We start from the raw sequence: 13251 nt of genomic DNA, 5'->3' as shown, positions 1-13251 counted from the left end.
ACAAAAAGCTCGAAATTTAGGCTGAAAACTCAATGTAATCTATTTTATGTTCTGTTTTCCTCTCCCACTTAGAGGACTCCAAGTGCCGCTTTGATTTTCCCTCCTGCCTCTTACTTCAGGGATCCATGTCATAGTAACCTTTTTCTTCTGGCAGAAGAAGGCTGGATGGAGTTCCATTCAGAAGCCCACTTGTGCTGGAAAGGTATGTAAAAAGAGCTGTAGAGTGATGAAAGGTCACTTTCTTCCCCTCCCTGGGAAGCAAGCTGAATTTACACAGTACTTCCAACCCTTGCTGGTTCAGGATGTGACCGATAAGACCAAGATCACACACATGCCTGAGCCCAAACTCATAAGCTCCCTGCTCAGCTATGGCACCGAGGGCTTCTCAGCTCCTGGCATCCTATCAGCCTTAGTGGACTGATAGGGAACTGAGAATCTAGAAGCCCCTGGGAGTCATGGCTGAGCCAGAAGCCTCAGAGTTTAGGATCCAGGGCTCCCAGCTCTGTGGCAAGGAGCCTGGAAGCTCTCATTTTTTCAGACAAGGCAAATGCATCAGACTGAATAAGTGACTTACCTAAAGCCACAAAAGGATCCAGTGTCAGAGTTGAAATTAGAAGGTCTCACCTACCCTTCCTATGTTCAAGATCACTACATTACCTCTCCTGCTGAGTAGGTAAAATACAAGTAATGGTCTTTTTTTTTTTTTTTTAGTTATTACCAGAATCACATTATCTTTTAGTCTGTATGCATACTACCTATTTCCTACCTCAGTTACACCAGTACTACTGTGAGAAGAGCCCTAAACAGGCCATCAGAAAGATGTTTACTTTTCTACTGTGGTAGCATCCCCACAAGAAGTTTGCACCTGGCTGCATACATGATTTATCAGTTTGGTTTGGGCTAAATACACATTCTTCTAGCCCAGTGTTTAAATGGGTAATCCAGATTCTGACAGACAACAAGATTGACAGAGTCTATGAAGCAAAAAGTGGACAGATTCATAATCACATGAAGCATGCCAAAAGCAAAACTGATGTGCATTCTTTTTTTGGTTGATTGGTTGTTTTTTAAAGGGGTAGTGTACTTGTATGTGCACTCCATTTTCCTGGCTTTTATAACCCTATCACTCTAAAACCCACAAGTCAATGATCAGACTTTAACCTGCTAGTGCCACAGAGAAATAAGGTTGCACTTGAATGACACAGTACATTTAGCTTTTGCCATCAGACACTGAATTTGCGAGTCACCGCTGAATCTCTACCCTGGCAGTCCAGAGAACTCATTACTCTTCGGGCCAGTCTGCATTCTAGTTTTATATATTAGAATACAATATCTGCCATATTGTCCCAAGTACACTACAAAAATAATTGTTTAAACACTGTGAAACCATTGTAACTCAGGCATATTTTAAAAAGGTATCTTCTCTCCTCTGTGAAATCAGAAAAAACATGTTATAACCATGGGAAGGAGCCATGTTTTACCTAGATACTGATTAAACAGAGGTCCTAATGGTTATAACGTGTCTTTTTCTCACTTTTGTGGACAGAAACTACTTCTATATGACTGCTCTACATTGTTTCAAAATAGTGCTTACTCATTGTTATTGGAAGGTTTTCACATTTCTTCCCTCTCTCTGCCCCATTTTAAGGCTAGGTTCTGGATTGACAGTCAGGGAGACTAAAGGCACCTATTGACAGAAAAGATATTGGACAGGCAACAGCAGTACTAGTCTGGTGGACCACCACGAGGGGCTAAAGGGAAGCTCAGTCTCAGTGGCCCATTCAGTCACAGCTTTTGCATGGACTGCTAACAGAATGCCAATGAAAGATGGTCGTTATGGGGGGAGGAAGGGTTTGGGATATGAACATGTATGTCCACTAGGAACTGAACACTGAGCACTAATTCATTTCACACAGGGACCACAGAACAGCCAGCGGATGGTAGTAACTTTTCTGTAACTGCTGACCAAGGCTGGATTTGAAATGGTGAAAGAGGGGAAATCCCATTACTGCCAATCCCCTAAGCAACCCCCTTAAGTCTTATATGAGATTTTTAATACAGAGAGAGAAGCTCAGCTCACAGTTTGTGATTTTATACCACTCCAGAAAGCCACTGTAAATCTAACCCTGTTAACAAAGACCTTGACAGGCTTTTAAGGTTTGACTTTAAAAATCAAGTGATACCAGGAATCAATTTTTTGTGACTAAACAGTTGACTAGTTGTAAATATTCATCTGCTGTGTTGAGAAATATGGTCATAAAATTAAGCAATAATTTCTATGCAAACAGCTTCTATAATTTAGATTATTATAATTTCAATGTATTTTTGAAAATGTGTACAGCTTCAGTTAATGGCCACATACATCTTATCAAATCATTAATGTAAAGCCTGTGAATCCATTCTACAAATAATCAATTGGGAAATTTACATTGGAAAAAAGAAGAACTCTCAACTTTATGTTGTCATTTTTACTGACAACTTTACTGTCTCAAATTTGAGTCAACAAGTTTGCTCATGGTTGGCAACCTTGCTTACCACTCCTACTGAATTGGCAGTTTGATTTGCAGAGCAAACATGACCCACTGCTCGATTCTGTGTTGCTTACACTCTTGGCAGAAAGCTTATATTAAAATACACTTTAGGAGATAAGGTTCCTAACGTAATAGCTGATCTACTTGCCCACTGAACCAGATATTAAGTAACAGTATTTTTATGCAATCATTATCCATCATGGGAAACTGAAACATTCAAGGATTCACACAATGCTAGAATCATCTGTCTGAACACATGCCTGGTGTAATTGGCTTCTAGAAAGGTTTCATAGGAAACTGGTGTTACTCAGATATTGTTAATTTAAAGGTTATCCAGTCAGAGAGGCACAGAATGAGAAGTCATTTTCAAATTTCGCCTCCTCACTGAAGCCTGCAAAGTGCATTGGCAATTAACAATTCCTATCACCTCCCCAGTTCACTGAGAGAGAAGGCTCAGAACTCGTCTTACAAATTGCTCTTTTGAAGATCAAAGGGAAGCGAAATTTGTCTGTGTGCACTCTGGATGAGATTGTAATTTAATGGAATTTTCAGAGAAAGCTTGGCAGTGTGTTCATATGACAGCCCCAGGGTAGAGGATTCAGGGGAGCTCTGTAACTCTTCCCTTCTAAGCGCCTTCCTTGCCTTTAATTGGCACCTCATTAGAAATTAATGAAAATGACATCCTCTGTTCTTCCTGCTTTAGGCACAGAGTGCTACAAAAAGGCCCATCACAATTCATAACACATTCAATTTATATAGCAATGGCTCTTAAGCATTATTTATGAGCTGTGAATTTCTTGTCAGCAGTTAATAAGCTGTACAGAGAGAAAGGGGAATGAAAAAAAGATTGTGAATATATAAAAAACAATATTTCTACAGCTGAGAAATGTTGTGTTTGAGCTTAAAGTATCTTTATTGGGATTCCCTTCTCAGTAATAAATTGTTTCCCTCCCCCCCACCCCTAAAACCCTACCACACTCTTAAATTTGTCTGAAGTTCCATGTAGTGTCAATGAAATGGGATCCAGGGTAATGCCTGGCTATCTGAGAGGCAGTGGGAGCAACGGAGCAGTATAAAGGGCATGTCTGGCCCCAGTTCTCTGAAGTGCAGTGTCCTGCAGGAGAGTGATTACACCTGGAGAGGTGTAACAAGCTTGAAGCATCATATCGTTAGGACTTGGAAACTGTAAAACTATGGTGTAAGCTCTGAATATCTGGTTCAGATGACACTAGTAAGCAAGGCCATAAAAGCTCTAAGCTAATGCAAAAACTGCATTTTACAAGCATTTGTAAACCACCAGAAACTGCTGAAAGTAAAGCCAGGCATTGTTCAGAATGTAAACACTGCAATAATGTTACTCTGAGAGCGTAAGTTCCTGGGTATGGCAGACTGTGACAGACACATTTGTGAAATCTGCACTGGGTAATGGGTTGCAGAGGTGTTTGCTTAGCAGACAGCATTATCTAATGAGCTTCTAGACAGTCATTTAGTGGATGAAATATTCAGAAATAGACACTGCTTGCTTCAGAACTTCAGGGTAGATGGGGAAAGATCACTGCATATACAGCTAATCTGACTGCTCAGTGCATGCCCGATAATAGCAGGCGGTATTGCATCAGATCTGGCATGCAGACAAGTCTGCTGGAGGCAGCATACCCAACTTGATGAAGCAATGGCATAATCAAATATTACAAATCCTCTCCCTAGCACATGGGTTATCTGAGTGGAAATGCAGTAACCACAAAAGAAAAACCAGAGGCACCTTGTTTCGGAGGAGTTGTCTCTTGAGGGTTCATTGTTAATGCTACCCTTCCAGAGAAGAAAAAAATGTTTTGGGAGAATTTTCTTTAAAAAAATATCGGCAACAAAATACGAAACACTCAAATTCAAAGAAAAGGCATGCATATTCCAGTTACTTCTCTCTCATGTTTAGTGTTAATTCTAGTGCTGGTGCAGGTGACTATGGGAAAAAGACAACTTGTAAATGTTGAAGAAATGTTAAGCTGCCTTTGGAAACTGTACCCTTGCTGCCTCTTTTGGTATAGGTTTCAGAGCGGTAGCTGCGTTAGTCTATCACCAAAAAGAACGAGGAGTACTTGTGGCACCTTAGAGACTAAAATTTATTTGAGCATAAGTTTTCATGGGCTAAAACCCACTTCATCGGATGTGTGCAGTGAAAAATACAGTAGGAAGATATAAACACACACACACACACACACACACACACACACACACACAGAGAACATGAAAAAATGCGTGTTGCTATACACACTATAACGAGAGTGATCAATTAAGGTGAGCTATTGTCAGCAGGAGAAAAAAGCCTTTTGTAGTGATAATCAGGATGGCCCATTTCTGACAGCTGACAAGAAGGTGAGAGTAACAGTAGGGGAGGGAAATAAGCATGGGGAAACAGAAAAGAAGTACTTGTGGCACCTTAGAGACTAACAAATTTATTTGAGCATAAACTTTCGTGAGCTACAGCTCACTTCATCGGATGCATTCAGTGGAAAATACTGAAATCCCACTGAATGCATCCGATGAAGTGAGCTGTAGCTCACGAAAGCTTATGCTCAAATAAATGTGTTAGTCTCTAAGGTGCCACAAGTACTTCATTTCTTTTTGCGAATACAGACTAACACGGCTGCTCCTCTGAAACCTGTCATGGGGAAATAGTGTTACTTTGTGTAATGACCCATCCACTCCCAGTCTTTATTCAAGCCTAATTTAACCGTGTCCAGTTTGCAAATTAATTCCAATTCAGCAGTCTCTCGTTGGAGTCTGTTTTTGAAGTTTTTTTGTTGCAATATTGCGACTTTTAGATCTGTAATCGAGTGACCAGGGAGACTGAAGTGTTCTCCAACAGGTTTTTGAATGTTATAATTCTTGACGTCTGATTTGTGTCCATTTATTCTTTTACGTAGAGACTGTCTGGTCTCTGAAGCAAATACTCACCAGCAACCACACACCACACAACAAAAACACTAACCCAGGAACCTATCTTTGCAACAAAGCCCGTTGCCAACTCTGTCCACATATCTCTCCAGGGGAAAAAAATCATAGGACCCAATCACATCAGCCACACTATGGGAGGCTCGTTCACCTGCGCATCTACCAATGTGATATATCCCATCATGTGCCAGCAATGCCCCTCTGCTATGTACATTGGCCAAACCGGACAGTCTCTACGTAAAAGAATAAATGGACACAAATCAGACGTCAAGAATTATAACATTCAAAAACCAGTCAGAGAACACTGTGCCAATGTAACTGTTTCAGTAAAAAAAAAAATCTACATCCCTATCTGAAATAAGAAAAGGAATAATTGTGGCACCTTAGAGACTAACAAATTTATTAGAGCATAAGCTTTCATGAGCTACAGCTCACTTCTGGTACAAAATTTCTATATAGACCAGGCTTTTGATTTAAATACCTATCAATTTTAATAACATGAAGCTACTAACTAAGGGAAGGATCTTTTTTTTTTAAAAAAAAAATTCAATTTTTAACTTCATTGTTGCTTATGTTGCAATTTTTTTTTGTTTATTTTGGCATCTAATTGCTGCTTTTGTTTAACCAGACAGTGGAAAGACGCTTATACTGTGGCTCTCAACCCTTCCAGACTTCTGTACCCCTTTCAGGAGTCTGATTTGTCTTGTGTACCCCCAAGTTTCATCTCACTTCAAAATTACTTGCTTACAAAATCAGACATCAAAATACAAAAGTGTCACAGCACACTATTACTGAAAAGTTGCTTACTTTCTCATTTTTACCATATGATTATAAAATAAATCAGCTGGAAGATAAATATTGTACTTACATTTCAGTGTATAGTATATAGAGCAATATAAACATGCCATTGTCCTTATGAAATTTTAGTTTGTACTGACTTTGCTAGTGCTTTTTATGTAGCCTGTAGCAAAACTAGGCAAAGATCTAGATGAGCTGATGCACCCCCTGAAAGACCTCTGCATACTCCCAGAGGTACACTGCCACTGGTTAAGAACCACTGGCTTAGACAAAAAAATCTCTACCACTGACGCATCCATAGTGGGGGAGGTTTACATTTTCACATTTGCAGTTTCTATTGTTTGGATGGAAATACTTTTCTACCAAACTAGCAGTGATAGGGCAACAGTATGTTGATTGCCAGTGTGATGGCTTTATCTTCATATGAGAACTTATTTTTAAATGGAAGTTTAGAATTTGCAGAATACAGCAAAAATTGCTAATACTAAAATTACACAATCCACTTATTTTTATACTTGCAAAATTCTCTTGACCTTGATGTTAGGGAGGATTTTTCTGTGAGTATTTTAGGCAGGCATTTACAAACTCCCTCATTCAAATTGTGACAAACGGAGCCTCAGGGCTGCAGCTTCTGCATCCACCATGCTGGGAAGAAAAACTGTACCAAGCTATGTCACAGAGAGCAGGGCTGCAGTAGTTAGCTGAAAATCTCACCAGATGCCTTACTGTGCATGTCCAGAACTGAGTTTTCAATCAGCTTCCATTAAAACCTCTACACCATAACTTTTGATTTTATAAGCAGTTAGTGGCTTGTCTGATTCTCCATGTAGTTTCTGTACACATCTATGGTTAATACCCAGTACCAGGGAGTTAAACATGTTTCATCCTGGCCAGAGTTCTAGGCTATACAGGGTTGTCTTTGTAGCACTTACTTCCAGGAGACATTTCATATTGAAGATAGGACCCCCTAACTATGCTTGGACAATACTTCCTCAGTTCTATGTAGTATGACATTCCAGAGTGCATTGGTCCAAATGCCACAGGTGTCATTGTGTTTACAAGTCCTCTGAGCACTCAATTACTGTAGGTTTCAGAGTAGTAGCCGTGTTAGTCTGTATTCGCAAAAAGAAAAGGAGTACTTGTGGAACCTTAGAGACTAACAAATAGATTTGAGCATAAGCTTTCGTGAGCTACAGCTCACTTCAGCGGATGCATTCGATGAAGTGAGCTGTAGCTCACGAAAGCTTATGCTCAAATCAATTTGTTAGTCTCTAAGGTGCCACAAGTACTCCTTTTCTTTTTTTTAATTACTGTAGTGAGGCATCATGTAACAAGTAGCAAACTTCACCAAAATGTATAAACATCAACTGGATTAGGCAGTGTGGTATGCAGGAAGCACAAACTTAGTTGATACATGATTGTGTTATGAAAAAAATTACTATGCAAATAAAAGTACCATGTGTTTGTTGTAACCAAGTCTAATGAGTGTATTGCAAATTGACTACAACGAATACAATTCTATTTGTGTGGATGAGACAATTTCTCCCATGGTGTCTACCACATTCATCACTTTTACATGTAATAATACAAGTTCCAAAATCCAATAGATTTAGAGCAGTCTGAATGAGACAAGCTGGTGGTCAGCATAGGCAATAGCATCCCCCCTGAAAAACCTCAAATAGCTGAACAGTTTCCTCAATTTATGGAACAGTCTCCTTTGGGATGACATCAAAAATAGAAACATTCAGCACAAAGGAAAGGAGTGGTTTTTTGGAAAGTTACAGACCCATCTAAAGATAGGATTCTTATATAGGGAGAAAAGACTGTCTTGTAATTTACATACAGGGCAGACGAAGACCTGTGTTTCTGCTCCAGGTTCTGCAGCAGACTTTTGTGTGATCTTCACCAAGTCAACTGACCTTCTCTGTGCTTCAAGCTTCTTCAGCTGTAAAGTGGGCATAACATTCATCCACCTCACAGGGAGTTAGAAGCTACATTCATTTATGTGTGTTAAATGGTTTGAGATCCTTTGGTAGAAGGATCTACATAAGGACAGAGCATTAGTGGAAACTGATCTGACAGCATTAACTGTAACTTTTGCCACCAATGAAAGCAAGATCCTCTCTCTCAAATTTATCTTAAAAAGGTCTGAATAGGACTGCTACATTTTCCCATCCACGCAACGGTGCCTAATGTCATTCTGTCAGAAAGCTTAATTTTAACAGTATTGACAACCAGTACTTACCACAGCGACATGATCCCAGTTCCTGCTGTACTAGCTCCAGTTTTGTTTGGCACTGGAAGCACCTGCGTCTGCTCTTCTGTTTGGATCGACTGGTTTCCTCAGGCCTGTCATTACTGTCCTCCAGTAGCCGTGGCCGTTTCACAGGAGAAGCCTCACTCTCTGACTGTGAATCTGTAATATTCAGAACAAACATTTGGGGGAAACGTTAGAATCTCCTTTTTGAGGTCCTGTTCTAGAAAGATTAACGGTCCATTACCTGCATCTGGGGTCTCTTGCAAGGATTATGTTCCTTCCTGCTCTATTGCATATATACATTCTTCAACAGTCAAAACAGGCATCAACTAAGGGGGCAATTATCTTTGTTCCCTACAAGGACCCCTCCTGGCTCACAATACTGAAAATAAAATAAACTGGATAACTCCTCCCAGCCACAGCTTAGTTGTGCACAGACACATGTAGCACGCACACCATCCTAAACAATTGCAAACTTCATTTAGTTTCTCCTACATGACTTTATTCCCCCTATACAAACCAACTGAACAAGGCTTCTGATGAAAGCCAACTAAAAGTGAGTTCAGCCTATTTCCTGGCTGGATAGAACAGAGGCTTTAAGGCACAGTGTGCTAGCTACAGCTCTGAAAACTGAAGGCGGAATACAAAAGCATCATACTGTGCCTCCCTTTCTCTACAAGGATAACAATCTAAATGTAAATGATTACACCTCACCAACATAAACTAACCCCATGGATGCTATAGATGCAAAGTACTCCTGGATTCTCTCTTTAAACTAGGCACGACACTACTTCCATTAATAACCTTTTTTATACACATTTCCTCTTATGAGAAAGTGTGCTACTCTTAGAGCATGCAACTCTGCGGATGCTGCAATTGTTAGTGTATCTGTTGTAAGAATGAGAAGCTTTTTAATTGTCTGCACATGACATTTTGTAATACCACAGCGATTGGCACTATAGAAAAGTCCAAGATGAATGGATCCCACTCTCAAACCTGCCATCTTGCCTGTGGGATGCTCTTCACAATACCAACTTCCTTCAGGCTAAAAAGATTAGGTAAGCATTTGTTTTAGGTGAGATAGTGCAGGAGAAAATCCTTTGTTGGGAATCCAGGATTCAGAGAGAACAGGCATTCCCAGACACCATGGTCTCCCAATATTATCAGATTCTGAGGTACCCTTCCCCCACCCCCGGCCTAGAAACAATATTTAATATAAAAATCAAATCTTTCTTCTTCCATTTCATTTCTGCAACCACAGTCCCCCTTGATTCAACATCCACCTCCTCAGAAGTTAACCTTTCCCTGCACAGGAACAAAAGGCTTTTGTTTCCAAAAAGGTACATTAAGTGGACAATATTTTGAACAGCAGCTCTGCTGTAACATTACTGGCCTGCAATAAGGGGGCGGGGGACCCTAATTCAACAGTGCTATTGCAGCAGAACTAAGTCTCAATAACTTCCTGAAAGTGGTTTTGTCCTATCTACACTACAAATCCAACTGTCTGCAGTACTATTTCAAGTGGATCCACTGCTAAAAGCCAGTGTTGAAATGGGTCAATATCCTAGTGTAGGATGGGGTCTGAGAAAAATCCATGTTACTGTAGCGACACCAATTGTAAAAACATACATTCAACAATACAGAACAAACATGCCTTCCTGGCAGGACCCTGACCTTGTAAAGAGCTTTATTTTAAAATGCTATTGCGGGTTCACTATGATGACGGAAAACATGTTTAATTTGTGTGAGCTGAATCAGTTTTTAATAAAGTTTTCATCAGCAAGAATATTTTTAGGACCAAATTCAATGCCCTGTGCTTTGCCAGAATACCCTGTAAAGGGTGAGGAAGCGAATCATTACCCAAGTAACAAAGTCACTGTACAGGATTAGCACAACAGGATAAACAGTTATCCACACCCTTGTTATTTTCCATAGTGATTACTATTAACCTCCTCTTTTGTTTACTTGATATCCATATTGCGCCTCTTCCCAGCCAATCTGTCCAAAATGCATTAGCCAAAGTTCTCTCATCTAATTAGACCATCTCACCCCCACTTCTGACTTGCACCAATGAGTTCCCATCTTGTCCACCATATACAATTTAAACTACTCTATTTTCTTGCCCTCAAATGCTGCTCTGTGTGTAGTATCCATAGGTGCCTGCCTCCTATACCAGTATACAGGGGATCTACAGCTCATTCATATCCCACTAAAAGATTCACTTCTGTGAGGCCCACAAATGAATGACTTACTACATTTAAATAAGTTTACCTAAAGTGATTCCTTCTGGATTTCTAAATGCATCTGTTTTTCTGTATCAGTCTTTTTAATCTGTTTTGTACAGATGACTGCTGCTTAAGTTATAAACAAACAAACAAACTGTAGTAACACTTAGCATATAATGTGCTGCTCTCTGGGCATTCAGATACCACGAGGAAGGAGGCCATGACAGAATCTAGCAGGGAAGAGGGAGAAATGGATGCTTACTCGTGGGGGAATTCTGCGCCACTGTGCAGGTGCAGAATTTATATTCCCTGCAGATTTCATTGTTTTTCCGCAGAAAAATGACTTTCTGACAGGGAAGCAAAGGGAAACCACAAGAGCGGTCATGAGACCCTTTTCAGCAGTATGTTTTGGGTGCCCAGGACAGCTGGCAGAGAGGTAAATCATTGTGGGGTAGATGGTGGAACTGGGGAAGACCTGGCTGGTAGCACCTACCCTGCGCCAGGCTCAGCTGCTAGTCTTGGCTGGGCTGGGGTGGACGAGACTTCCTCTTCCCCTGCATGGAATCCAGGACCAGGTCAGACCCACCCCCAGATCTTTCCCACAGCTGGGATCCCTGTACAGGGAGCTTCTCCCCCATCCGCCCAACCCCCATGCATGCAGACCCCCTCATGACTCTCCCGCTGAGCCTCACCGCCCCGCACTCAAACACTCGCCCTGCATCTGGACCACCCCGACAAGCCCCCCACACCCAGACCCCCCTGCCGAGCTCTATCCCCCCCTCCTTAGCCCCAACCACCTTCACCCGAATCCCCCTGCAGAGTACCATTACCCCAGTGCCATGCTGGAGCCTCCATATTTATTTGATAAATAAAATCTGCAGAGTTTTGCAGAATTTTAAAATACTGTGTGCAGAATTTTTAATTTTTTGGAGCAGAATACCCTCAGGAGTATATGGATCTTTATAGCTATGGATCGACTGGCACCATTTTACCTCAAACCACCTCTATGCAGCAATGCAGAAGAAGTTCCATGACAAAGGCTCTTTGAATAGGCTCCAAGAATCCGAACTAAGCCAGACTCCTGAGCAGCAGACCTGCATCAATTCCACTGTCTTCACTATACCTAACAATATTAGGCTGGGCATACTGGATTCTGAGGGTAACATATACCTGATGTGCTAGGAGTACTCCTTTCCACAGAAACAGTAGCCCAGTTCATACTGTGTTTAATAATGAAGCCTACTACAGTATACCTCTTCACTGCTAAACAGTTAGGGATAACAAGAACTATACTACCTGCCAGTGCTCATCACTCAGAGCAACATTCCACACTACCATTCCCAAACGGTTAACCTCACACACATCTTTGCTCTGAGAAAAATAAGCCATTCTGGTTCTTCTCAACTGTCAATTTTGCATTTTAAATTAAGTTAATGGAACAAACAGTGGCCTACTGCTTTATTATGAAGTCTCCATAAGAAATTCAAATCCATGTGCCAAGCAGTATCTAATTTAGTTAATATAGCCAAATCCTGTGGAAAGGCTCCCCCTAAATTAGATAAACAGCTGCCCAGGGTCAGGCTTGCAACTGTGTAATTAACTACATCCAAATATTAAATTACACATTTCCTGTTGATTAATAAATGACTAATCAAATATATAGATAAGATGGCTCATAATAGAAATGAGAGAAGATTTAGAAATAAAGCCTTTTAGATGCCCATATCTTCCTGGCTTGCTTGGTTTAAACACTATTTTGTTAGCATACAGAGAGGTTGCTTAGCCTAATTTTAAAGGACAGTAGCCCGTTCCTCAGTTATCTGATTACTTAGAAATTATATTGAGTATTACATGCTCAAATACTGTACAAAAACTAAATAACCCTCATGACAAACTGCAATTCAGGGAAGCACTACCCCCACTTTATGGATGAGGAAACTGAGGCAGGGAGATAATGACTTGCCCACACAGTCAGTGGAAGAGTTGACATTAAAATTCAGAACTGTGACTCAACTTAGTGTTTATTCCCCCAGATAACCCTGCCTTCCAAAAGATTAAAGTAAAACATGTACTGAAATCTTGCATCAGTAAAGTACAGGGAGCGGACAATGAATCGAAATAGTTTACATATAGTTTTAGTGACAGGCTAGTGAAATGCAAGACACAAGTATGTTCAACAGCATGTTAGAGGAGCTGCAGGAACAGGATAAAACTGATGAAGCCACAGAAGTCAAGAGTAAATTCTAATTAAAGCAATTATACAATCAATAAGGGCTACAATAAAGTGGATGCTTTCAGGTGCTGACATGTTCTTACAAAACAAGGTGGCAAGTGACCAAGGGACAAGGGTGTTTAAAAAAAAAAAAAAAAGTTTTCATGTTCATTTTGGAGGTCAATTCTTTTCTACTTCTAACATAGCCTGGTAGAGAAAGGGAGGAGAGAGCTTTCTGTTTCTTAACTGCAGGTGTAAGAACACAAAAAACTTTAT

At 40.5% G+C, this 13251-nt stretch overlaps 1 protein-coding gene across 2 annotated transcripts in view; it reads right to left on the bottom strand.

Annotated features, from left to right (window-relative positions):
- The window catches only part of ZFAND3 (zinc finger AN1-type containing 3), a 265533-nt gene that overhangs the window by 23332 nt on the left and 228950 nt on the right, over positions 1 to 13251 (bottom strand). For both annotated transcript variants that reach the window (XM_038394504.2, XM_038394502.2), the window contains exon 6: positions 8527 to 8697. In XM_038394504.2, the coding sequence (XP_038250432.1) occupies positions 8527 to 8697 (171 nt within the window). The remainder of the gene's footprint in view (positions 1 to 8526; positions 8698 to 13251) is intronic.

This window comes from Dermochelys coriacea, chromosome 3 (genome assembly GCF_009764565.3).
Source record: "Dermochelys coriacea isolate rDerCor1 chromosome 3, rDerCor1.pri.v4, whole genome shotgun sequence".
NCBI lineage: Eukaryota > Metazoa > Chordata > Testudines > Dermochelyidae > Dermochelys > Dermochelys coriacea.
This window is presented reverse-complemented; position numbering and strand designations above follow the sequence as displayed.